Below are 27,895 nucleotides of genomic sequence, written 5' to 3' on the forward strand. Positions count from 1 at the left end.
CATAAAATTTAATGCCATTTAAGCTGAACATGATCTTTCAAAAACATATTTTGCATGGTAAAAAAATGGACATCACTTGCTTTCACACAGCACGTGCTTATTATGTCGTAGCATACATACTCATGTACTTTAAACAGATTACCAACTCGCTCGTAAATGTACATCACATGACCTTAAATGAGAATTAGAACATCAAATCTGCAACAGATTCGTCCGTGTATTTAAGGACGTTGTACAAAGCTTTAAATCAGGCAGAATACACGACTGTGAAAATCGCCATGCTTTGCAAACGTGAACAGCTGGTACCATGTATTACAACCCTTGCTAAATACAAGAATGAGCGCACAGTCTGCTTAACATAATACAACAAACTAGGCCCCATCTTTACTGGGGTATAAAGACCTGTACTCCACATACACGCAGTAACTATCTCGGCACAATTAGTTCATGTAGGCCCTACTCCCAAGTGATCCGCAAATGGCCCTCAAATTTGGTTATTGAAAATGCGTCTTTGCTGTTCAAATTGAAATTAACAGCTATTGTGTCAGACTCGAGTGAATTTGATTTTAAGACTTTTAAGAAATATGTACCTCAGTGGGAAATTACCAACAACTGTATTATTGCTATGTGGTACACAAATATGTATACTACCACGCTGGGCAAGAAGCCTTTAATGAATAGTAAACTGCTTAACTAGCTACATGAGCATCATCCACTGTGTTTGTGTCTTGTCACCAAGGACCCAGCGATAGTAGTTCAGATTGCTCTGAAGTCAGGCTTGGCAAAATCTTGATCAGTCAAGAATGGTCCAATACCAAAGTCAGAGCATGCTTCATGAAAAACCTGTTGCAGTTACCTGTTCTTGTCAAATATGTCCAAGCTGTCAGTACGCTCATTCACTTTGAGCATCACCAAAGAATCTCGGGTCAACGCGGCCTGGAAAATAACTGCTTGATGTTGTGCTTGTGATACAAATAAGAGATGAAAAGACAAAGAAGATATCAGGTCTTCAGGTCTGCAGACAGATGGAGGCGTTTTTGATGGAGTGCGTTCTGACGTTGTTTTGTGGTCATCCTTGGACGCACAAAATTTTACCAAACCTGACGTCAGAGGAACCTCGGACTAAAACCGTGAAAGCGAGGCAATCCGCACATTCAATGTCCATCTCTTACATGTTCATTGTTTCTAATCAAAAACAGAGAGCAGCAAGATTTCTTTCTTTACTCTAGAATACTTCACTTACATGACGGTGACAGGACCCAGTTGAGACAACTTTAATATAAGTGTCCATGCCACTCTTGCATCATGGCCAGCCTGTGTGGTCTAAAACATTAACTGAATATGAAATTTTTATCTCCAGCAGTTTCTTATTATTCCAAACAAAACTATGAAACACAAAATGGTATTCACTTTGAAGGCGTAGAAAACACTAAATTGATGTGTGTACATATGAAATAAAAAAAACATTAAACATTGGTTCAGGAAAACAGCTTATAAACAAGTAAAATGGATTTAAAAATCGGTGTCTGTAATGACTCACAAGTGGAAACAAGACAATCTAAAATATCTGGTTCAACAAAGGTAGTGGAACTGATCCTATTTGGAGGATGACAGTCATGTTCATGTGAGTGCAAAGTACAGCAAAAATAGTTCTTGGTCAAGAAAAGATAACTCATTCTGAACATTACGACAACACGGATGTTACATCACAAGGCCATTGCTGTCAGCCCATCAACACAAACAGAACAAAGTCATAACAAAAAGCATTAAAAAAAAAAACAAATTCTACACAACAATTTTAACACTTTCAACTCCGGTTTATCCCACATATACTACACTGAACTACATACGTATATGTCAATTAAAATATATCAGCCGTCTTGTTCATATCAAATTATAATAAATTTGGTCAAGTATTCCAGAATTAGCATGCAACAGTACAAATCCTTCCATGACCACCTTTTAAAATGGAGCCCATAGTAATTATACAAAGCTGTTCTTAATTAAATCAGTGAAGTTTACCGTTATATTAACATTACATGTAAATCAATTTATGAGTCGATTCTTTTTTCTGCATGTAGCCTACAATGAAGCTAATTAATGCATTAAAATATGGAGAAAAGGAGTCTCGGACTAATGAAAGGCAGGAGTATGACCCTTGTCCACCAGGTGGCTCTACTATTTTGGGGGACATATCATGATATTGGAATGTCACATAGCAATCCATTATTGTTTTCCAACAATCCACAGTGGAAACATCCAGAGAACAAGGGAAGATTTTACACTCAACAATTCTGAGAAGTGAAAACATCTTTAAATCTATTAGAAATTAAACTATATGTACATGTATCCTATAATGACTGGCTTACTTAATGGGATGCACTGGAGGTGTGACTTTCTGACTTTGACCCCAAGAATTATATTTATTTATCTGATTGGTGTTTTACGCCGTACTCAAGAATATTTCCCTTATACGACGGCGGCCAGCTGACTGGTGGGAGGAAACCGGGCAGAGCCCGGGGGAAACCCACGACTCCAAGAATTATAAGCCACAATCTTTGGAAGACTGGTATAAATGAATCTCAGCCACAAACTGTAGATGATACTACACATGCAGGGAAAATCAGTGACTTGTTGGTAACTCTTATAAAACATACTACAGGACAATTCTGCAGGCATTTATCTCCCAGATTAGACATGAGCAGCGTGAAAGAAAAGTGCAATACCTCTCCTGATTTTACTCACGGGGATAAAAACTTGACCTGATTACGAATGGGAAAGATAATAACATCTTAAACCTCAACTTAAAGAAATTATACGGAATTTAACTATTAAACTATGTACAGATGTCTGAACAATGGCTCAGTAACTAATTAAACTTGCACGTACAAAATGCTGTTCACACTCAACTAACAGTGATTATTGCAACTGGCATGAATCAATGATCACACAAAACACTGTCTTAACAGATTTAATGAACGCTCATTATTTTTCTTTTGTTACCAATAGTTTGTGAAGAGAATGAGAGTTTAATAGCATTACTGTGTTTTACACCGTCAAATTGTTCCCGTAATTTAGGAAAGCTCAACAAGAAGTAAGAAATTCCACACTCCTTACAGTGCATGCACGGCTCTGAACGTTTGCTTTACATCACTACCACCACTAGCTAAATTTGTACCGAAATCTTGAACAATTGTCACTGGGGTTACAGTGTCCTCAGCAGGAAGAGATGTCAGAAAAAAGAAAACACAGTCTCAATATTTGCTTCTAATAATACCTCAAACGTGTGCCTTCCCTTCATCTAAACTTCATGTATGCATTACAGGATTCTAACCAACAAGTTATTTCATATCTGGCTACTGATTAAATAGTTCCACGTGAGGGCACCAGTGGCGAGGCAAAGTCTAACCAAGCCTACGGGTATTGCACAGGCTCCAAAGGTCAAGTTTGTCTAGTGGTGGCAGTGATGTAAACCGAGTGTGGAGAGCAGCACATGCGCTGTAAAGAGTACATGCATGAATACTTCCACAGCTCTTGAATGAATTTTTGTTACATGAACAGAGTCTCATTTCCACAAAAAACAGACACATGTATTGCCAATTGTTCATATACATAGCTCCATGTAAAGAGCAACACATTCGTACATTGAGCACAATTTCTAAAAAAGAAAGCATTCCTCCATAAAAGTATCTTTACATGTAGTCTTCACCTTAAGAAAAAACTCATCAGATCAGAATTCCACTGGTTTGTCACCTTCAACCAGTTCGATGAAACTTCAGCAGGAACTGCAGCTACAGCTGGATAAGAACTCTCTTGACACACTTCTTCATCCATGGGTTATGGTAAATTTCCAGGATCCATGGTTACCTTGGCAGAAGTCTCAACGTGACTGACTAAAACTACACTGCACGCCTCCTTTATGGAACTCTGCAGATTAGCCACTTTTTCAAGATCCAAGGTTACCTTTGGCAGAAGTCTCAACGTGACTGACTAAAATTTCACTGCACGCCTCCTTCATGGAACTACGCATATTAGCCACATTTGCAGGATCCAAAGACACATCTTCGGCACTGTAAATATGGTTGGCTAAAATTTCACTGCATGGCTTGCTCTTTGAACTCTGAAAGTCATCTTCTTGCCCTTCCAAAGGCTCTAGGATTTGGTCATAACTTCCTACAGTAGGCTTCCTACAAACTGGACTGTTTCCATGGGCTCTGAAGATACTGAGGGCAATGTATCCCTCTCTTTGACATGATAGGGAATATCTTGTTCCATAGGGAGCTCTGCATCGCCATCCTCCATCGCTGAGCCAATGCCTTGATCTAGTGCTGCCCCACACTTACCATCAAGCTCCTCAAAACGCTTTTCAACCTTTTCTCCATCTGTCAGTAACTTGGTTTCTCTCAAAAGGTCAGGAGAACTGTCTAATCCATCATGATATGCTGAACATACAGGCTCGTAAAGTTCTTCACCTTCTGTCTGAGACTCAGCACTTCTCTGTACGTCTACATGTGCAGAACTGTTCAGTCTGTCCTGATCTTTTACACAAGGTTGTTCCATGGACTTTTCAGTCGCTAAGGTATGATCCACAGAAAGGTTTTCTTTTCTTTCCTCATTTTCCCTAGACATTTCATTTTCACCACCTGGAACATCTACTGAGCTGTCCACATTTGCTATTTGTTCCACGTCACATTCCACATTTGCTATTTGCTCCACATCACATTCCACATTTGCTGTTTGTTCCACATCCCATTCCACATTTGCTGTTTGTTCCACAACACATTCCACATTTGCTGTTTGTTCCACAACACATTCCTCATTTGCACGAATCACAAAAACATCTGCATTTGATCCCTGTCCTTCAGGCGTTTCCATAGATGGTTGTTCCTTAGGAATTTCACTTTTACACAGTTCTACATTTTCTTGACAAGCTTCATTCGCTTGTTCATCTACAGAAATACCTCCATTATCAGAACAGCTTTCTGTTCTCTCATCATTTGCTTCACATTTTTCTGCATTGGACACATTTTCTGTCACTTCTTCCACATCAGAGACCTTTTCTTTCTGACCATGAGCAATTCCTGAATCTGTCTGACCTTCAGCATTAACTTTAGACTCCTCCTGTTGATCTGAGGACACACTCCCAGATGGTTCCTTTTCAGGGTCCATCTGATTTTTGGTCCCAGGTTTAGGTTCCTCTTCTTTGTCATCCACATCCACATCAGATTCTTCTGCCTCCGACGAGACATCGCCCGTGGCCTTGTCAGAATTTTCCCTGCTGTCTTGCTCTTGCTTTGAAGTCTTATCTAGGTTGGATACATCATAAGTGACACTCTTCTTGGCAGACTGCAAGTATAAAAAATTTATTTATTTGATTTTTGTCATGTTCAATATTTTTTACTCAAAACGTCGGTCAGTTTCATGAGAGATCACATTTGCAAATAAGATTTCAGGCTCTTTCATTTGATTTTGGCATCATTTTTATGTTTTTTTCTCTGTTACTACAATGAGCACACCACTAGCAGCCTTCACACCAGTGGACCCTCATGCTGACTTCCTATGTGGATTGTTGTGGACTTACCTCTGATGTCTACTCGGTTTCCTCCCACCATAATGCTGGTCACCATAGAATAAGTGAAATATTCTTGAGTACAGCATAACACACCAATAACCAATAAAAAAAAAAAAAACAAAAACAAAAAAAAAAATCTCCTGTCCATGGCTGGGATTGAACCCGCACTTCAACCACTAAGGCATGACCTGTTCCCTTTCCACTTGATTAAACTTACAGCCAGAGTGATGGAGTAGTCCTTATCAGCCCCTTTCTCCCCACTGTGGCATTTCTTCAGGTGGAAATCTAAGTAGCTCCTCTTGCTGAAACCAGCCTTGCATACTGTGCAGCGGTAACGGATGCTCCTGTGCTGCACGTTTCTGTGCTGCACCATGTTCTTGTGGTGTGCAAACGACGCAGAGCATATAGGACATTCATAGCGACCGTCTGGGCCGGGTTTCGGGAGTTCAGGCTTGGGCTAAAGAATAAAAAATAACGTCAAAAAATAATGTCAAAAAATTATTCTTCAGCTAGTCGATTCAGTGACAGGATGAAAAGAGATCAAACTGAAAGAAACGGTCAAACAACTTCCACACATTTCCATCTGCCAACATGGTGTAACATGAGAAACAGAAAGGCAATGTTTGGGCCGAACAACAAAATCAAAAACATTGAGATTCAATCCTTATAAAAACTTTTTTTTTTGCTTAAAATATAAAAATGCATGCTTTGTTTCAGTACAAGCATCTTGATAATTTGATATTGGAATAAAAAATAGTTTACGCATTCGAAAACAATACTGATCATCCCAAAGTGTTAGTATTTCCTATGATTTACATCTGGGTTTACTGTGTCCGACACGCAAGCTGGAATTTAAAGCTATAACAAATGAGCCAACAAAACCTAATCTTATCTTTTCCAAAACAAGCAATAAAACAGCAACAGATCCAGTGCACATAATACAGACCTGGCAATACAGCATCAAATTCTGACCTGGCAATACACCATCAAATTCTGACCAGGAAATACACCACCAAATCCTGACCAGTCAATACAGCATCAAATCCTACCCTGGCAATACGACATCAACATCAAATCTGGATCAGGCAATATAGAATCAAATCTTGACCAGGCAATACGACATCAAATCTGGACCAGGCAATACAGAATCAAATCCTACCCAGGCAATACGACAATTCGACATCGACATCAAACTCTGACCAGGCAATACAGAATCAAATCCTACCCAGGCAATACGACAATATGACATCGACATCAACATCAAACTCTGACCAGGCACTACAGAATCAAATCCTACCCAGGCAATATGACATCGACATCAAACTCTGACCAGGCAATACAGAATCAAATCCTACCCAGGCAATATGACAATATGACATCGACATCAAACTCTGACCAAGCAATACAACATCAAATCGTCAACAGGGCCATGCATTGTCAAATCATCAGCTGGCAATTTCACATCACATTCTGACGACAAAGCATAACCTTGAATCCACTGGCAGTAACACAACATCAAATCATCACTAACCACCAGACACCACCAGACATGACCGGACACCACCGGACACGACTTGCCTTTTCCACCTCAACTATAACACCATGTTGGACTTTGAGATGATGCCTATAGTAACTCTGTGACATGAATCCTGCATCACAGTGAGGACAAGTGAAGAGAGAGTTCGTATGCCCGTGCTGTTCTCGTACGTGGTGCCTTATAGACGACAGGTTAAGGAAAGCCGCCTTGCAGACAGAACAGACGTGTTTCCTCTCAGCAGGAATTTTACACTTTTCCTCAAGCTGTAATAGAGAAGATGTGGTGCAAGAGAGTGTGGGGAGACTGGGTTAAACTTCCTCACATAACGAATTTGTGGATTCCCTGGATTCCCCGGATTCTTACTGTTTGTGGGCATGCGAGTAACAATAAACATGAAGTTTTCATAAGAGAGAAAAACAGATTTAAATATTGTCATTTCCTACAAAATCCACACATTCCAGGCGCATTAAAAGTCTTGCCATGTTTTAGGCTTGTCCAATGACAAGCCTCTTTTCTTCCTCTTGAATATTCATTGTGATGTCAAGGTGCTCAACGTTTTACTCTTACCATATGATCAATGTGCATTTCCAGCTTCAGTTAAAAACATACGTACATTGTGATAATCGTGGATTTTAAGGTCTGTGAAAGCCAACTTTAAGAAGGAAGAGTTTGGGATATACTAGAGGACCCCATCATGCCTACATACGTGGCTGCTGTCTACCAAAAAAGCTGTCTTGAAGCACTACTTGGCAACGCTAAGCATGACGACGTATGTAATACGTTCAAATGGTGGCGTAATGGAGACTTCTAAGCCTTCGATGTTTAACTATTAAATACTCAAATAACAAGCCCTGCTAATAGAAAATTTAGACATTTTATTGCACCTTAAGTATAGCCCCTCATTTAAGGTATAGGTTGTATGCTTGAGGTCTTACGTCATACTTTAACAATTGTTCAGTCATATGACGATGAGGAGTCATTAGGTGTGTGTACATATACTGTGCCTTCTTGTGGCAGGGCAAATCCATGCTGCCACAGTGCTGTTGCCACTAAAGTATTTTGCCACAGACATCAAACATGACACCCCACCTAGTCACATTATATTGGCAACGTGCCAACCAGTTCTGTCTTCGTGGTGTGAGATTTATTGATGAAAGTCTGAAATCCTTGGCTTTCTGATCAATTGAGAAAAATAAAATTTCATGTGAACGTTGATAACATATCTACTTATTGACTGCTTCATTGAACTTGAGACAGAAAGCATATTTCACGGAATTTCAGTGTTAAGAAATCCCCAAAAGGCCCATCTGATTTACGTTAGAAAAACTGAGAAAATCAGGATATTGTCTGTCTTTGACAGAGTACTGGTATGCTTCCCGATCAAATTTCACAAGAAAGGATTACACCAACCAAAAGAGCAAAGTGAAAAAAGTACACATACCACATTATTTGGGAGTCGGAAGCACAAATTCCAAGTTCTTGGAAGTAATGTACGAGCTACTTCTGCAATAGTTTCCTCTCTGAGCATGTGCACAAGAGTTTGGGGCAATCCTGTGTGAACACACAGAGCCTATAGGCCTACACTTTGTGTCATACCATTCATATATAGTAAGGACGTGGTCTGACACAAGTCACAATATAACTTCTGCTGGCATGCAGTCATGTTTAAAAACCTCTACACTTGTTATTTCACAGGCTTAACCTTACCTGGGGGCCTCCGTGGCTCAGTCGGTTAGCGTGCTAGCGCAGCGTAATGACAGCGTAATGTGAGTCAGCGTAATGTGAGTCTCTCACCAATGCGGTCGCTACGAGTTCAAGTCCAGCTCATGCTGACTTCCTCTCCAGCTGTAAGTGGGAAGGTCCGCTAGCAACCTGCGGATGGTCGTGGGTTTCCCCCGGGCTGTGCCCGGTTTCCTCCCACCATACTGGTATGCTTCCCGATCAAATTTCACAAGAAAGGATTACACCAACCAAAAGAGCAAAATGAAAAAAGTACACATACCACATTATTTGGGAGTCGGAAGCACAAATTCCAAGTTCTTGGAAGTAATGTACGAGCTACTTCTGCAATATTTTCCTCTCTGAGCATGTGCACAAGAGTTTGGGGCAATCCGGCGTGAGCACACAGAGCCTATAGGCCTACACTTTGTGTCATACCATTCATATATAGTAAGGACGTGGTCTGACACAAGTCACAATATAACTTCTCCTGGCATGCAGTCATGTTTAAAAACCTCTACACTTGTTATTTCACAGGCTTAACCTTACCTGGGGGCCTCCGTGGCTCAGTCGGTTAGCGTGCTAGCGCAGCGTAATGACAGCATAATGTGAGTCAGTGTAATGTGAGTCTCTCACCAATGCGGTCGCTGTGAGTTCAAGTCCAGCTCATGCTGGCTTCCTCTCCAGCTGTAAGTGGGAAGGTCCGCTAGCAACCTGCGGATGGTCGTGGGTTTCCCCCGGGCTCTGCCCGGTTTCCTTCCACCATAATGCTGGCCGCCGTCGTATAAGTGAAATATTCTTGAGTACGGCGTAAAACAGCAATCAAATAAATAAATAAATAACCTTACCTGTTGGTGATACTGGAAACACCATTGTTGCATGCATGGGTGTAGGGGTACATACACGCAGACTTTCAGGCTTACTGCTCAGCTGCAGCAAGGATGGGGCTAGTAGCTTTAATAAATATTTATCTAATAGACAAAATTAGAAATATCTGCAATGATCCAGATTTATACCTCGTTTCCGACATAACCCGTGCTGATCGAACTGTTTCTAAAATTTTGTAACCCGCTTTATAAACTGAAGAAACTTTATTACCACTTTTGAACAGTAACACGAGCAAAGACACGGTATTATTGCTGCATGGTTGACTTTTTTTCTTTTTTCCAACAATCTCCGGTACAGCCTTATGAACTGAAACTTAACTGAACTATTGCTGTGCAATTTTTGTCGCAAAGTTTAGAAAATCCATTTCTTTTCAGTGTTGAATACCAAACTTCATAATGCATCACAATAAACATAATAATGACCAGTACCTCCGAGTTTGTTCCAAACTGAACCTAATAAACCGGTAGGAACGCATCAACCACAAACATGTAAATTATCAGATTTACTGAATCTTCTATAATAAGCTGATAAATCCGTCAAATTGAGTAACTGTAGATCACCATTAGAAGCCTAACCCTCTAGGCCTTTGATTCCGGGAATTTTCCTTTCTTACTGCAAAGAAGGCATAAAGGACGCTAATCAAAGAACCATCAATAATTCACATGATTTCCATTTTCAGAAACTTGAATATTACACATGTGCGTGTATTTTCTGCTTTATTTGTGTCATTTCAAGATCAAGACGCCTGCCAATCCTTTCTTTGTCTTCTTAGTCTGCTTATTTGCCAATATACAACCAGCTTCAATGTTCAAAACATTTATTTATTTCCATTTCAACCTAAAACCCCAAACAGAAGCACACAAACTTACAGGCGTTGTCCGCAGATCACCACGAGCTTGACTTAAGTTTTTATCAGAACACGTGTCCTGGCCGTTCACCTGCGACAGCCTTGAGAGCACTTGCACCAAGGCCTGACCAGTTGGACAGCTCTAATCTCCTGTCACATCAGAGAGCAGCCACCATGCTGTGGGTAACGTACTTTAAACACTTTGAAGCCTCATAGCTGTGCGTCCATCTAGTCTACCTCTGAGGCCTATCATATCACTTACTGGTGTTGGTGTAGGGGTCTGAGACCTATCATAACACTTACAGGTGTTGGTGTAGGGGTCGGAGACCTGTGATAACACTAACTGGTGTTGATGTAGAGGTCTGAGACCTGTGATAACACTTACTGGTGTTGGTGTAGGGGTCGGAGACCTATCATAACACTTACAGGTGGAAGTGTAAGTCTGAGGCCTATCATAACACTTACAGGTGTTGGTGTAGGGGTCTGACACCTATCGCAACACTTACCGGTGATGGTGTAGAGGTCTGAGACCTATCATAACACTTGCCAGTGTTAATGTAGAGGTCTGAGACCTATCATAACACTTACCTGTGTTGGTGTCGGAGTCTGAGACCTATCATAACACTTACTGGTGTTGGTGTAGGGGTCTGAGACCTATCATAACACTTACCAGTGTTGGTGTAGGGGTCTGAGACCTATAATAACACTTACCGATGTTGGTGTAGGGGTCTGAGACCTATTATAACACTTACCGGTGTTGATGTAGGGGTCTGAGATCTATCATAACACTTACCGGTGTTGATGTAGGGGTACAAGACCTAACATAACAGTAACTGGTGTTAATGTAGGGGTCTGAGACCTATCATAACACTTACTGGTGTTGGTGTAGGGGTCTGAGACCTATCATAACACTTACTGGTGTTGGTGTAGGGGTCCGAGGCCTATCATAACACTTACCAGTGTTGGTGTAGGGGTCTGAGACCTATCATAACACTTACCGGTGTTGGTGTAGGGGTCTGAGACCTATAATAACACTTACTGGTGTTGATGTTGGGGTCTGAGACCTGTGATAACACTTACTGGTGTTGGTGTAGGGGTCTGAGACCTGTGATAACACTTACTGGTGTTGGTGTAGGGGTCTGAGACCTATCATAACACTTACCGGTGTTGGTGTAGGGGTCGGAGACCTGTGATAACACTTACTGGTGTTGGTGTAGGGGCCCGAGACCTGTGATAACACTTACTGGTGTTGGTGTAGGGGTCTGAGACCTGTGATAACACTTACTGGTGTTGGTGTAGGGGTCGGAGACCTGTGATAACACTTACTGGTTTTGGTGTAGGGGTCTGAGACCTGTGATAACACTTAATGGTGTTGGTGTAGGGGTCCGAGACCTGTGATAACACTTACTGGTGTTGGTGTAGGGGTCTGAGACCTGTGATAACACTTACTGGTGTTGGTGTAGGGGTCGGAGACCTATTGTAACACTTACCAGTGTTGGTGTAGGGGTCGGAGACCTGTGATAACACTAACTGGTGTTGATGTAGAGGTCTGAGACCTGTGATAACACTTACTGGTGTTGGTGTAGGGGTCGGAGACCTATCATAACACTTACCTGTGTAGGGATCTTCCTGACAACACCATGCTGATTCTTGAGGTGCTGGCAGAGGTAGAGCACTGTGGTAAAGCCAGCTGGACACTCAGAACAGTGATGGTTGATGACTTCGTGCTGAGACAGCTTGTGGGGACGTAGGCTTTTCTTGCAGAAGAACTTTGCTCCGCAGATGTCACACTCTGTTGGCGACTTCTCATCTGGTTTGCTGGTAGGCGTTTTCTGAAATGAGTGACAGGAAACTGCAGGTGTGTTTGTTTTCTCTGCTCACTGCTTTAAAATATACTTTTCGGAAAATGGAGATTTTAAACTGTTTCTCAATGGTGTACATTTATTTAAGTGTCCTACAAGTGACTGTTCCATGCATACTTTAACCCAGCTGAGATAGGCACTAAAGAAGATTTTAGCATAAAAAGTGAAAAAAAGAGAAAATTGGAAAGTACTCAAGATGTATCTAGCCTTCAGATAAGATATTTTCAATGTCTTGAAATACTTAAAACTTTAGCAATTGGCAAAAATCCGCATTTTGCCCATTTAGCTCCATGTTATTTATCACCTCCTGCCTTGCCTTACCTTGACAATGACCTCCCCTTCCTCCATTCCATGCTGCCTGTTTAGGTGATACAGCAGGTAACTATGCGTTTTGAATCGTGCGCCGCACACGTGACACCCACACGTCGTCTCCCTGTGCTGTTTGTTGTGATGTTCTCTCAGCGACTTATGCAGCTTGAATAGTGACCCACAAACTTGGCACCTGTAACTCCCTCGGCCTTTCTTGGACTTATTCATAAACTGGGGATAAAATGATGTCACCACTAGTTAATGAAAGGGATCTCTCGCTCTCTCTCTCAACTGATTCATCCACTTACTGCTTATAGTTTTAGGCATTTAACCTGACACACATGAGATTGGCTTTTGGTCAAAAAAAAAAAAAAAAAGAAAAAAACCGGCGTACTCAAGAATATTTCACTTATATGATGGTGGCCAGCATTATGGTGGGAGGAAACTGAACAGAGCCCAGGTAAGAACCCAGGACCATCGGCCAGGTTTATGATCAGACATAAGGCCTAACATGCCTGAAGAATTGTGCATGTAGCAAGTTAGATCTATTGCATGTTGCACTAATAATCCGCTTTGCTACATTGGAAATTTGCCTTGGAATTTCCTTTGTTCCACTTAGAATTTCCATTCTTACACTTGGTATTTCCTATGTTACTCTATGCATGTTACTACCCTGGGAATTGGCTTTGCTACTTTTTTCAAAGTGTCTACAAGTGCAATTGTTTGCTACTTTAGTGGTTAATGCTTCAAATTTGCCAGCTAATTCACTTCCCAGTACCATGTAACTTTCTTTTTGTGTGTACTACCCCCTGAAGAAGAAAAGAATACTGTATTTCACCTAAATTGACCTCTAAAACTGCGCACTTAGAAGAGTATAAAGACTACAAAATAACATCTTTTAGTTTTTCTGATAAGAAGTCAATCAAACTAAAAAAAAAAAAAACTCCCGGAGAAACACGCACACAAGCTATGTAAATGTACCTCCTGGCGTAAACATGCAGCTATGCAGCTGAACTGGTGCCAGCTCAATTGTATTAGGAGGTCTTTTCAGGGGCACAGAATTGATTCTGATTGGCAGATGTGAGAGATAGCAAAGTCCACGCTATGCTTCATCCCTCAAATTTTGGTAGGTGCATTTATTCAAGCATGACCAAGGCTGCTCCACTGTCAGCTACAAGTAATCAGCTTCAATTCTGTATCCCTTTAAGCCTAGTGGTCTCCACAGAGAATCCATTATACCACTTGGCCAACAAGGATAAGACAAGCAGTAGAAGAGGAGAAAACAGTCTATATGAGAATGAAGATTAGGGATGTTCTATATTAGCTTGTAGAAGCATCAAGCCTGACAAAAAAAAAAATCCTGTAAATTTTTTTCAAACTTGGCTAAACAAGTTTGGTTGTGCAGTGAGAATCTGAAAGCTGTACACCACTAAGTATGTCAAGCAACAGTTTCGAAGGCTTTACAGAGAGATGGCATCAAAAGAATTCTGCCATTGTTCAACAAACTTTCTGGATTGACAATGTGGACAGCTGTATACTAGACCGAACCCCAAGAAAATAGCTGAAGCTTCTTTATCCAACACGTAATTGAAAAAAGCCGATTTGAAAAAAAAAAATTTCCGCAGAAAGAAATTTAGAGGAAATGGCTCCTGCAGATATTTAAGATGAAAACGACTGCTCGTGTAACATCTTTGGGAATTTCAAACCAAAAAACAGACGCCCCTTGTGTTTCTTCGTTACAATTGCAGTTACAAGGCTAAAATACTGCCTATGTGGCATTAAACTCTAATCATTCTTCCTTCCTTATAAATACTGACTAGTGACTTGAACAAATGGGGACTCCTGAACTTGTCACACCTTCAAATTTTGAAAACTCTTTAGTGACAAAGCTTTTCTTCGCAGTTCATCTTTTGGACTTTGGAGGCTGGCGTGTGAACCTCCCTCTGTCTGACGGCTCTTACTTGAACCCCCCTCACATTGCTCATCATCCAGGTCGTCAATGCCATGGAGTGTGTTAAGGTGGTAGCGAAGGTAGAACATAGTCCTGAAGCCGACAGTGCAGAAGGGACAGGTATAGCGATGACCAGTATCCGCGAAAGAGGAGGGAATGTCATGAAGATTGCGGTCTTTATTTCTCTGCAACGTCAACAATGATTGAGTAGAGGTTACCGTAATTTTGTTTAAAAAGCTTTTCGAGCTTAAAAATGACAAACTTTTACACTTACCAAAAAGCTCTGGATTAATTATATTGACAATTCCAAACCTGAGGATTTTCAGTCTCATGTGTTGAATACAATAATCTGACCTTAAAAATTGTTTCAATCACACCTTCTATTTATATAACATTCGGGATAAATTATGGAAACAATTCTATACCTAAATATTTTCCGTCATGTCCAATACGGTAATCAAATGTTCCAATCACACCTTTTATTTATATTGGCCTGCTTCCTATTTATGGGCCTACTTCCTATTTATGGGCCTGTTTCCATTTATGGGTCGGCTTCCTACTTATTGGCCTGCTTCCTATTTATGGGCCTGTTTCCATTTATGGGCCTGCTTCCTATTTATGGGCCTGCTTCCATTTATGGGCCTGTTTCCTATTTATGGGCCCGTTTCCTATTTATGGGCCTGCTTCCATTTATGGGCCTGCTTCCTATTTATGGGCCTGTTTCCATTTAAGGGTCGGCTTCCTATTTATGGACCTGCTTCCTATTTATGGGCCTGTTTCCATTTATGGGCCTGCTTCCTATTTATGGGCCTGTTTCCATTTATGGGCCTGCTTCCTATTTATGGGCCTGCTTCCTATATCATAAATATTTCTGATGAAACTTGCTCAGTCTTCATGGAACAGAATCAGACTGACATCTTTTCAAAGCACATAATAATCAGTCTGTGGTTTGCTCATCTCATATTTTTAACCAATATCTAAGGGTTTTGGATCGGGCATAGGGCCTAACATGCCTGAGGAATTGTGTATGTAGCAAGTTTGATCTGTTGCTTGCTGCACTAATAATCCGATTTGCTACGATGGAAATTTGCCTTGGAATTTCTTTTGTTCCACTTACAATTTCCACTGTAACACTTGGTATTTCCTTTCTTACTCTACGCACTGACTTTACCACTTGGGAAATGTTCCTTGATACACTTAAAATCTGGGTTTGCTACACTGGGAATGTCCTTTGCTAGACTGGGGATGTCCTTTCCCACACTGGGATATATCCTTCGCAACATTGGGGATGTCCTTTGTTACACTGGGAATGTCATATTTTACACTGGAGATGTCCTTTGCTACACTGGGACTGTCCTTTGCTACGCTTGGGATGTTCTTTGCTACACTTGGAATGTTCTTTGCTACACTTGGAATGTTCTTTGCTACACTTGGAATGTTCTTTGCTACACAAGGGATTTATTTTGTTAAACAGGAATTTGCTCTCCTACACTGGGAATTTACTTTACTTATTTGTTCACACAACGTAACAGGAATTTTCTTATTTCAAATACCCATAGAAAAAGAAAAAAACCAGGCACAAAAAAAAAGAGGAAGTAATTCATGCAGTCCTTCTGAAGGAAAAAAGATCCAAATCACCCAGTTTTCAGCAAGAAGAAAAGATTAGCAAAGCTATTCATGCAAGGAATAATCATGCTTATTTCATTAGAGAAAAACCAGCAACAACTGCACAACCAGACCAGGTTTTCACGACATTTTCACATCTAGTACAGCAAGTCAATGTGACAATGTTCATAAAGTAAAGCCAAGTCAATAAAGTGAAAGAAATATAACACAAAAGAAAAAAAATAACAACAAGACATCAGACAAAACACATTTTATTCACAGTATTTAAGGCAACGATTTGAGACGGAAAATTGTGTAAAATCTTAGGTAATGCAGTTTCAGCACAGAAAAAAAAAAAAGAAATGAAAATGCATAATGCCATTTGCTTCATGATCCTTGTTAAAGACACCTTGTATTGACCATTGCACAAGCAAATGACTTTGCCACAAAATTCATTTCTAAATGTCATTACCAACCCTAAATGACCTCAAATTTCACCCACAAAAGTGCATTATTAAAGTGACAATAAATGTCACAAAATATTATTTTTGGTTATGAAACTTACAATTTTCCAGTAGAATATCATTCCACATTCCAAGCAAACCTCAAAACGCCTTACTAAAATCAATAAAACTCTTAAAATCAGGAAAAATGGGCAAGTTAGTCATGGACGAAATTTATGGTCATTTCATGTACTGCTTTCTGAAATCCTCCTACTTCTCCAAAAAACCTTTCTAGCATTAATAAAACTCTCTGAATCAGGCTAAAAGTGCAACTTAGTAATTGGCAACATTTTAGGTTAGTGCAAGACACACTCGTGTGAAACAAATTCATCATCTAAAAACCAGGCTATGGCTTCTCAGTGGCAAGTCACAAGCTCACCATAAGCACACTTTCAGCGGGATTCTAGCATTCCATGAACATTCACTTACATACATGTACATGTATATGTAGACTACATGTAGATGTGTTAAAGTTATAGGAATACTTCTGTGGTTTCTGGATATCTTAACAATTCAACTAAATCACTATTTTAAAGCTTCTCAATCATTTGACTCGCTCAAAAGTCTAGGGTCCATGATTAGTACTACCTGTTTAGGTAAGGTTGTTCACTTCTATACGAACTTCAAGACTGCTTAAGGATTTGACACTGTCGTATTGGTGTTTGTTGCGTAACCTGATACCGCTGAACCTTTTCGTACCGAGTCAAATCCCAAGAATGTGCGCAGCATTCAAGGGATGTGATGAGGTACGAATAAGGTTCAGTGGTATATGGTTGTACGACCAACACTGAGACAAAGTCTATTTTGCACCCAAACATGAAGAAAATGAGGCAAAAACTGCATTGCTTCACACAGCTTTTGCTACTGTACCTTGTGCATAGGTCACGCATTTTAGACCAATCAATAGTAAGCTTAGGCCATTGCAGTTGATCTAGACACATAAAAGCTGCATGTACATGACATTGTGTCTTTTTGTTGCTTAATGCAGGAATGTAAAAGTTTTAGAACAATCAAGCTTATGCCATAGCAGTTGACCTAGATAGGTCAAAGCTGCGTATGCAGGTCGTGTCTTATTGTTGCGTAACGCAGGAATGTACAAGTTTACTGTACATGTATTATGACGTCATATCTCTGAGGTCAGACTGGAGTGTCATGAAACAAATGTTTCTTTTTCCTAGTCATGGCATCTGGGTGTAAACTATCAAAAATGTTACAGGAAAAGTGATACCTATCAACTATGCAAAGTGACACTCTTATGACTGAAGGAAATTCCGATAGTTTCACATTTATAGAAATCATAAAAGCAAACCTAATAAGTAAACCTAACTCAAATTCTTTTGTTTGTAGAAATAAGCACCATGAACTGATATTATTCAGGGAGGTAAACACACCCACCAGTGTGTTACGCGACACACTTGATGTAGTTTGAAAGGTTACCTCTATTTAATACGCATTTCTGCAAATGGGCTGAATCTGCTAAAAGGGGTAGAATAATGCACACAATCCTAAGAGCAGGTAATCCCACATCTAACCATGTTACTACGTTTTTATTTCATTGGTATTTTTACACCATACTTAAGACCATTCATTTATACTACGGTGGCCAGCAGTATGGTGGGAAGAAAATAGGCAGATCCAGGGATAAACCCATGACAATCCACAGGTTGCTGGCAGAATTTACCATGTATGGCCACAGAGGAAACCACCATGAGCTGGACTCACAGCAACTCCTGTGTCACTCCACTGTGCTGACCACAACGGCCACTGAGGCCCCATTTTAATCCTTAAATTCTCTGTACAGCAAAGATCAATCAGGTTTGAGCCTACCTTATCTGAGATGGGACTTTGTGTGCGTCCTGCAGTTGCCACTGGGCGCTCTGTCTCTGGGTCTGTAATACCGTGCTGACGTTTACAGTGGTAGTTCAGGTATACACGCGTCCTGAATCCAGCGGGGCACTTCGGGCATCTATGTCGAATCATGCTATGTTGCACTTTCTGATGTTGCACCAGAGATCTCAAGGTTTGGAAGAGAGCACCGCAGTTCTTGCACTGGTACCGTCCATCTTCAATCTGTATGAAAGATTTTGGTCGCTGGAAAAAGTCAAAGTAAAATTTATTTGCATTCAAAATTTACAATGCACTAAAGACTTTTTCAAGAATTTTTTTTTTATGCTCAATCTCTCTTTATTATGCTAAATACTTGGCAAACTTCGTTTCTGTTTCTTTTTTTTTTTTTTGGAATTTTTAAATGCTTCTCAAAAAATAAAGACAGAATTCTGAAATTAAATGATCACTTTGAACATTTACAGCCCCATAAAAAAGACCGTTTCCTTATTCAAATACTACAGATATTGATACATCTATCTTCATACACCACTAAGCCATGTATGAGATGTCTTTGTTTTCTCCCTAGATGTGACAAGTAGCCCTCTGGGAGGACAGCGTTGTTGTTGTTCCGGCTGGTGTTCTTATTGTTCTGGATTGTGGGGTGTATTTTGAAACAGACGTGCGTTACAAGCACATCAGCCACTTTTTCTTGTTACTGAATTATTAAGAACATACAGGTATTTAAATATTTATAAAACCTTTGTTATTTTTCTTTACAGCTTAAACAAGACAGCGTTGTTGTTGTTCTTGTTGTGACTCTTGGTGTATTTTTTGATCATGGGGTTGCTTATAGGAACAGTGGCTATATCACAGCTTGTGACTGAGCATCCATCATTTTTCTTGTTTTGTAACAAAAACAAGACCAACAACTTCCCCACTCACCTGTCCTTCAGAACTGGCCTCTGAATCTCCTGACCCAGACCTCCTATCCGCCTCTCCCACACTCGAGGGTACTGCTGCTCCTGGGGAGAAGTCCTTGGGTTCCGTCTTCACCACAGCCACAGGGTCACTCTCCCCTTCACGCATTACAACCGCCAACTCATTACCAGACGTACACGGTTCATCCAGCCGTTCTGTCTTAATCCTGACGGCCTGATTGGCCACAGCTTGACCGATGGGGCGAACCAAAGGCTCTGAGGCTCCGTGCTGGTCTTCATCACTCCCTTTGTTCGCATGCTTTCTCTTGATGTGGTACCGCAGATAGTTAAGCGTCCTGAAGGTGGCGCGACAGAACTTGCACGTGTGGACGGCATTGCGGTGTTGTTGTCTGTGATGGCGGACAAGGGTGTCAAGCTGAGAGAACGACTCCTTGCAGACTTCGCACTTGTACCGCTCGCATTCGCCTTCTTCCTGTTTCTGTCAGACAAAATTTAGTCGTAAAATGATAGGTGTGTTATGCCATATGTAAACGGGTCAAACAAAACATAACAATGAAGTATTCCTTTAAGAGATGAACTACATGTGTAATCTACTTCTGTTTAATGGACAATCTATGTCAAACTGTTATGGCAACACAAGAATGAAGTAAGTATTTTACTCATCTGGTTGTAGTCAACACCATATTCAAGAATTTTTCGCTTATACAATGGTGATCAGTTTTATGGGTGGAAAAACCAGTGTCCTGTCACCATCAGAAGACAGAACTTTAATTTAGAAATGGTAGCAAGGCTACCAAACAGTTCGCCTGTGGAAGGCAAATAAATGCAAAACTTCAGCTCAATACATAACGTACTGAAATGGTGAATTTGGTAATTTACGATAACTACTATGCACACAGAGCATCAGCGATGGAATATCCCCCTTGTGTCACCGTGCTTTTTATGTATGCAGGTTAAATTTCAGGTCAATGCATGCTGTCCTTTTTTGAGGTTTCCATTCCTACCATTTTGTTTAACTATGATTACAATACACAATACACTCAGTCAGGAATTCAGTGATTTAAGGTATTTAATATATACACTCCAAATCAATGATGGAATATCCTCCTCATTGTGCCCTACACATGTGCAAACCCTGAGCTCAACACAGAGTACTTTTTGAGAAACCACCCCTCATGCTATTGTGCTCTCCATGTGTGAAAACCTTGATCTCAATACATGCCGTACTTTTGGAAATACCACCTCTAACACTAAGTCAGGAATTCAGTAATTTAGGGTATTTAATATTTACACACCGAATCAATGACGGAGTATCCCCCTTGTGTTATTGTGCTCTACATGTGTGGCAACCCTGAGCTCAATACATACCGTACTTTTGGAAATACCACCTCTAACACTAAGTCAGGAATTCAGTAATTTAGGGTATTTAATATTTACACACCGAATCAACGACAGAGTATCCCCCTTGTGTTATTGTGCTCTACATGTGTGGCAACCCTGAGCTCAATACATGCCGTACTTTTGGAAATACCACCTCTAACACTAAGTCAGGAATTCAGTAATTTAGGGTATTTAATATTTACACACCGAATCAATGACGGAGTATCCCCCTTGTGTTATTGTGCTCTACATGTGTGGCAACCCTGAGCTCAATACATACCGTACTTTTTAAGATAACACCCCTAACATTTTGTTAACCATTACTTTCACTGTTATTGGACACAGCCACCAATGCTCACTGTACGCTATAAGCTGTACAGACGATCTAATAACTGTATGTGAATATCCCTTTCTTTTTGGAGGTAGAATTTGCTTTCACTAAATTAGATGCAGTCAGATGCAGGGTTGGCCAATTGGAACGTACTGATACCGTACTTTGCAATGTCTCCTTGAATTTTTCAGATTTGCTTTTCCATACGCAGCCAGACATTACCATCAGTACAGTTCACAAGAATTTGGCATTCCAACAATTTTGCGACATAAGAAAAATATGTAATTGTGTCTGTTATCTGTTGATGGTGAGGAACTGTATAAATCATTCCTGGATCTGCATCCAGATCCAGAAGCAGGTCAGAATTCAGATCCAGAACAAAAGATCGATCAAGATCCACACCCGCCACTAAATATAAACACCACCACTAAAATATACACTGTAATGGACTGGCACCAGGACAAAATCCAAGCTGTGCAAAAAATTCATCCAAGTCTTCTTCCATAAAGTTACAGATAGACAAAGACAAATAAACGCGAGCAAAAACTTAATCTCCTTGGCAGAGGTAAAGGTAATCAATAAATCAAATCACATTTACCTGTCATGTACATCACATTTACCTGTCATGTACATCACGTTTACCTGTTATGTACATCACATTTATCTGTCATGTACATCACATTTACCTGTCATGCACATCACCAAGTCGTTCTATTCAATGTCCCCGTAAGTAGTGATTGTTAGAAATCTTTTCCTACCTGTGGTGCAGATTCGCACCCTTCCGCATAATGCACGCTGAGTGCCTGGCAGCTGCGGAATCCTGCCCCACACTTCTTACAAATGCGCCTTTTCTCCTGGAGCAAAGTGTTCTGGTGCCTCAACAGGGAGTTGGCCAACCAGAAGCCACAGTTGCAGATAGGACACACATAGTCAAACTTCTCATCAGCACTCGAGTCCAATAGGCCCTGGAGATACATAGGAGAGGCTCCTGGGTCATTGTGTTGCACTAGCACGCTAAACACATATGTCATGGAGGCCCTAATGGTGCAGGTGAATGCACTGCGAGCAGCTGATTAAGTTTCATCAAAGCTGTGTGTAAAAAACTTTGTGCTCTTCAGTCAGTAAATGTTGCAATGATTGATTTGTTCATTTATTTGATTGTTTTTTTTGTTTTTTTTTTTACTCAAGAATATTTCACTTATTCGATGACGGCCAGCATTATGGTGGGAGGAAACCGGGCTGGGAAATCCTATGACCATCCGCAGGTTTCTGGCAAATGCTTCATTGATTACAGACTTTGACCAAACTGCCAAAGATGTGTTTGGTTTTTAGATTAAAACCAGCACAGACATAAAATGAAGGACCAGGCTTTCTCTGTCAGAAAATTTGAATCAAACAGGAACAACATTTACTCACAATGCCAGGCAGTGACGTCGTTGCAGTCCTGGATGTCACTGGTGTTGTGGGAACTTTGTCCGTCGTCAAATCACTGTCGATTGGTTTTATCTTCACAAGCAACTTTGACCCCTTCACAATAGAAAACGATCCCACTGACTTGGAAGAGCCTCGTGCCTCACTGGAATTTGGCGACTTCATGGAAATTGGTGACTTCACGGAATGTGGTAACCGTGCCAAACTGGGTAACTTAGTAATCTTCGGCGACATTCCAGAGTTCTTGACATGGCAAGTTTTTGGGATCAGGGTTTTGGCCGAATGAGGTCTGCCACAATGCCTGTTGATTGCCCTTAATAACAAGCGGCTACGGATGCAAGTCAAGCAGGGCTTGGGACCAAATGTTGTCTGCAGCTGCTTCCAAATGTATGTCCGCAAAAGCAAAATCTATTTAAAAAAAAATATATATATATATATATATAACATATTTATTTATGCAATTGATGTTTAATGCCACACTAAATTACTTTTCACTTACATGTATATGATGGCAACCAGTTTGGTGTGGAGGACACCAAAGTGCTTGGTTCAAACCAACCACCTCTGGCAGGTTACTGACAAACTTTCCCACATGTGCATATTAATAAGAAAGACAACGAAACAGCACGAACTTTAATTTGCTCTGTGACTTGTCTCTGTGAAGGCATGTACCAAGTCGTAATTCAGAATAAAAGTTTCAAAAAAAAAAAAAGTTCAAAAGAGGACAAAAACAGTCTCAATTCTGTCTCAAAAAGAATGAAACATCCCGAAACTTGAACTTTTTTTTAACAATTCACCAATAATATTATTCAACTTCACAAACTACTGTACAAAACAAATGGAAGTCAAGAAACACAGTTTCTGATTTATTTACAAGAGTATTTGTATTCATGTACAGCCTACACTTTCAAAGCGTCATGACTTCAAAGCCGACTTGTTCACTATGTTGAGTGAATTAATCAATCACTGGGTAGGGTGGGCCTGTGTTTGATGCCAGGAAAGGTTATAATCAGTGTGATAGGAAGTATAAACAATGTCCACTCAGCTGACGACAAGTGCTAGCGGTTCAACCTAACTGAAAAGATTAAAGAACCCATTTCCTGATTCCCCACCAGACCTCACTTGAAATCTGTACAGGGAAAATGTGAGCATACCTGTCATCTATCACATACAAACGACGTATATTTCATATGGCACCTGTATCCCCGTAAGGTGCGAGGTTCTGGAAGGTATCCCTCAATTTCCGACACAACATTGATTGTTGCCTGTCCTAATATCCTAATATGCGTATGTGTATTTATACTAATCATCCTAGAACATGTTACCTCTTTTCCCATCTCTCGAAAGCCTCAACTCAGACTTGGATTGAACCGAACCATAGCGACACAACGTACGTATGGATTAGATCAGACTGAATGACAACTGGTACAGGTATTTACTTTAGAAATTATTATCAAACACAAAACAAAAAGGCAGGATTACAAGATTATTTGAGAATTCAGACAAAAGCTGAAGTTGTCAGCTTGTATGTAGCCTGCGGAGATTTTTAAGAGGCTTTCCGTAATCATCTGAACATCGCGGAGATTTTTAAGAGGCTTTCCGTAATCATCTGTACATCCCCTGGTAGCCCTACTCACGCGCACATGTACTTGTACCGTGTACCCAAGGCCTGTATGAGTTTCTGGCAAATATGTTCGACCACATATTTAGGCCTATATATATAAATCGTTTAAACCAAATGAGCAAGCGAAGGGTTAAGATCGAATTCAATTTTTCACAGAAAAAAAAAACTGAACGAATGCAAACGATTTATGGGGGGATGGTACCTCATGGATTTTTAGTGTTGGCTCACCCGTAATACACACAAAAAAAATAATGTTGCCTTAGCTGAAATCCCACGAATCCAGTGGACTCACCTGGGCCTTAAGGTTCTGACTGTCCCAGGCCCCTAGTCGTAGACCATGTGACACATGGAGATGTCGCCGGAGTTCACGCGTCCTCACGATGAATTTCACACAGAGGGGGCATTCATTGGCCGGCGTGCTCTGGGCAAACAGAGAAACAAATAAAAGATTTCGCTGCAGTCCATCACCACAGTGCCAATAGAACTGGCATTACTCCATAATCATTCAATCATTCTGGCTTCATCGCTACGACATGGCTCTAAATTTAACTGGTGTTACGCCATAATCATTCAATCATTCTGGCTTCATCGCTACGACATGGCTCTAAATTTAACTGGTGTTACGCCATAATCATTCAATCATTCTGGCTTCATCGCTACGACATGGCTCTAAATTTAACTGGTGTTACGCCATAATCATTCAATCATTCTGGCTTCATCGCTACGACATGGCTCTAAATTTAACTGGTGTTACGCCATAATCATACATTCATTTATTCATCTGGAGTGCAGCTATGGGTTTCTTACGTTGATGGATTAATGTTTAGTGCCATTCTCAAGAAACTTTCACTTAGATAATGGCAATCGCTATTATGGCTGCAGGAAACCAGCGATCTTCAGTTACTGATGATCTTTCCTACAGACTTGCACATCATATTGATGGAAGACAAGTGGTCCACAGTCTTCAACAAACATAAGATGGCAAAAATGACCCTTAAAGAGGTGTGAAGAGCCAGAGCCCACTCGAGCCACGTGTGGCAAGGCGCAATCAGCAATAGAGTCCAAAAATAAAGGACTTCTTACAATGAGATTTTTCATCATGCCACAAAATAGTTTATGCGACATTCCAAAAGAACATTGGAGAAATGCATACAAAGTATATCCCTGAAACATCTTAACACTAAAGTCAAAACTTCAACCACATCAACAATAAAATATGTTGTACTCAGGGAAGTTTAAATTTGGTACATTGATTCTTTTTTCAAAACCAACTACAACTTAACATTCTAACTCCTAGAGAGCCCACAACTGCTTACCCCTTTAGGTGAAGTCATTGGGGTCTGTGCCTTACTTCCTGGGGTCCCCATGGCCCCTGGTTTTGGCAAGCCCTTGACGTTGCTGACCTTGTGGATGTCTTTCATGTGGCGGGTCACATTTCCTAAGCTGGAGTATGCCCTGTCACAAATTCGACATTTGAACTTCTCTGACGCAGTGTTCTGAAATACATATAATTTATGTCACATTTAACATCACACAGATGTAATTAAATATTGCATTTTTTTCACCATGGGATTCAACTTTCATCATTTGATATATTTATTTGTTTATCTGATTGCTGCTCTATGCCGTACTTGAGAATATTTCACTTATATGACAGCTGCAAGCATTATGGTGGGAGGAAACTGGGCAGAGACCAGAGGAAACCCATGACCATCCCACAACCATCCACTATAAAGCAGAATTGCCTTGTCTTCTTTTTTTCTTTTGTTAAATCCCATAAATACCATATAAATACCATAAATAAAATCTGCTCATTAAAGCACAATGCTGAGGATATAAAACAATGCTGAGGATATAAAATCAACTTTTCTACTTCTTAAACAAAATACGAAAATAATTTTTCTTTTCAATGTTGTTTTTACGCCATATGCAAGAATATTTCACCTATATGATAGCCACCAACATTGTGGTGGGAGGAACCTAGGCAGAGCCCGGGGGGAAATCCACGACCATCGGCAGGTTTTCTTTTCAATTAACACTCTTGTTGTTTCATAAGAGACTAATGGATTTGCCAAACATATTTGTGATTAAATCGAAATGACAAAAGTTAAAGCATTTCTGTTTCTTAATACGGGACTCTTTAACTCTTTGACACTGAAGGTAAACAAAAAAAAATAGTCTGATTATATCATGTGACTTGTCAAAAATGCAAGGGCACCCTTTGTTGACATTAATATACCAATCCCCATCTCACAATGTTTCTGAGGTATATATGACAACATTTAGCACCTTAGTTTCCTCTATTTTTTATATACTCTTTAACTTCTTGTAAAACTTTTTTCAATGCCTGTGTTATAGTTTTTAAAATGTGATCTAAGATAGTTGCGTAACATATCTGAGTCACATGATACAGTATGACTTTATTTTTACCTCTGGCAATTAAAAGAACTCAACCTCCAAACTCCAATAATTACCTACCTTCACGTGATGGTCATCAATCTTGTGGGCCACTGTGGCATGCCGACGCAGATTTACAAAGTCGGGGAACCATTCTCCACATCTAGGACATGTGTATAAATTTGGGCGTCGTCTTGCATTCCGAATCTGATGAAACAGACACATGTAATAACAAAGCAAAACCTGATAGAGATCACATAATTAACACCTTGCAGAATCTTATCTGTCTCGCATTAATGGTGTAGTGTCAGGCAGACACTCTCACTTCTCAATACAACAACAACACTCATACAACTCAGACTGGCTTTACAGGAAGACTTATTTATTTATTTATGCCTTGCATGTTTTACGCCCTACTTAAGAACAGTTCACATACAAGACGAAAGCCAGCATTATGATGGTGGGAAGAATGACCCATTATCTTGGATGTGGCTAACACAGTATCTGCTTTAGGAAGAAGGACCCATTATCTTAGATGTGGCTACACAGTATCTCTTTTCAGAAGCGGGGCCTCCGTGGCTCAGATGGTTAGCGCACTAGCGCAGCGTTATGACCCAGGAGTCTCTCACCAATGCGGTTGCTGTGAGTTCAAGTCCAGCTCATGCTGGCTTCCTCTCCGGCCCTATATGGGAAGGTCTGTCAGCAACCTGCGGATGGTCATGGGTTTTCCCCGGATTCTGTCTGATTTCCTCCCACCATAATGCTGGCCGCTGTTGTATAAGTGAAATATTCTTGAGTACGGCTAAAACACCAATCAAATAAATAATAAAATACTCTTCTCAGAAACAGACAGGAAAGGATCCACTTTGTGTCAATATAACACAGGGAGATCACTGCCCCTGCCAGACACGGTATATATGATTCCGGTTCATTTTGTTCCCACTTTACCTTGGACAGAAGTTTCACTTTGCTCTGGTGAACAGCCACATAATGTTTCCTCATGCTGGTCTCCGTCTCAAATTCTTTAGGACAAACTTTGCACTTTGTTCCCAAAACCTGGTAAAACCAAGTTCCACATTAATTTAATAGGCACTCAAAAACAGACTTTGTGAAAACAGCAGCTAACCCTGGGGAAAGGGCCATGAATCTTTGCAACTTAGAATTCAAAATGTAA

The 27,895-nt window shown here is 40.4% G+C and overlaps 1 protein-coding gene across 2 annotated transcripts; it reads right to left on the minus strand.

Annotated features, from left to right (window-relative positions):
• LOC135464589 (zinc finger protein 850-like) lies at nt 1–27,772 on the minus strand. 2 transcript variants are annotated; one of them, XM_064742029.1, is made up of 13 exons: nt 27,670–27,772; nt 26,803–26,928; nt 25,641–25,820; nt 24,617–24,745; nt 22,686–23,108; nt 22,028–22,234; nt 19,563–20,036; nt 18,621–18,884; nt 14,592–14,870; nt 12,747–12,965; nt 12,177–12,395; nt 5,790–6,029; nt 1–5,346 (listed from the first exon to the last, which is right to left on the minus strand). In XM_064742029.1, the coding sequence occupies exons 1-13, from the start codon at nt 27,721–27,723 to the stop codon at nt 4,174–4,176; spliced, it is 3,987 nt and encodes a 1,328-aa protein (XP_064598099.1). In that variant the 5' UTR covers nt 27,724–27,772; the 3' UTR covers nt 1–4,173. The 2 variants fall into 2 exon arrangements, with proteins under 2 accessions (XP_064598099.1, XP_064598100.1); XM_064742030.1 differs by lacking the exon at nt 14,592–14,870.
• Between the last annotated feature and the right edge of the window lie 123 nt (nt 27,773–27,895).

This window comes from Liolophura sinensis, chromosome 4 (assembly GCF_032854445.1).
Source record: "Liolophura sinensis isolate JHLJ2023 chromosome 4, CUHK_Ljap_v2, whole genome shotgun sequence".
NCBI classification, from domain to species: Eukaryota; Metazoa; Mollusca; class Polyplacophora; order Chitonida; family Chitonidae; genus Liolophura; species Liolophura sinensis.

Bases quoted from the DNA above. Each gene is read 5' to 3' on its own strand.
- LOC135464589 (XM_064742029.1), bottom strand. From the start codon at position 27,723: ATGAGGAAACATTATGTGGCTGTTCACCAGAGCAAAGTGAAACTTCTG. The intron at 24,746-25,640 runs GTAAGCAGTTGT...CTGTTTGCCCAG, and splicing joins CAATGACTTCACCTAAAGGG to AGCACGCCGGCCAATGAATG. The intron at 18,885-19,562 runs GTGAGTGGGGAA...GACTTTTTCCAG, and splicing joins AGGCCAGTTCTGAAGGACAG to CGACCAAAATCTTTCATACA.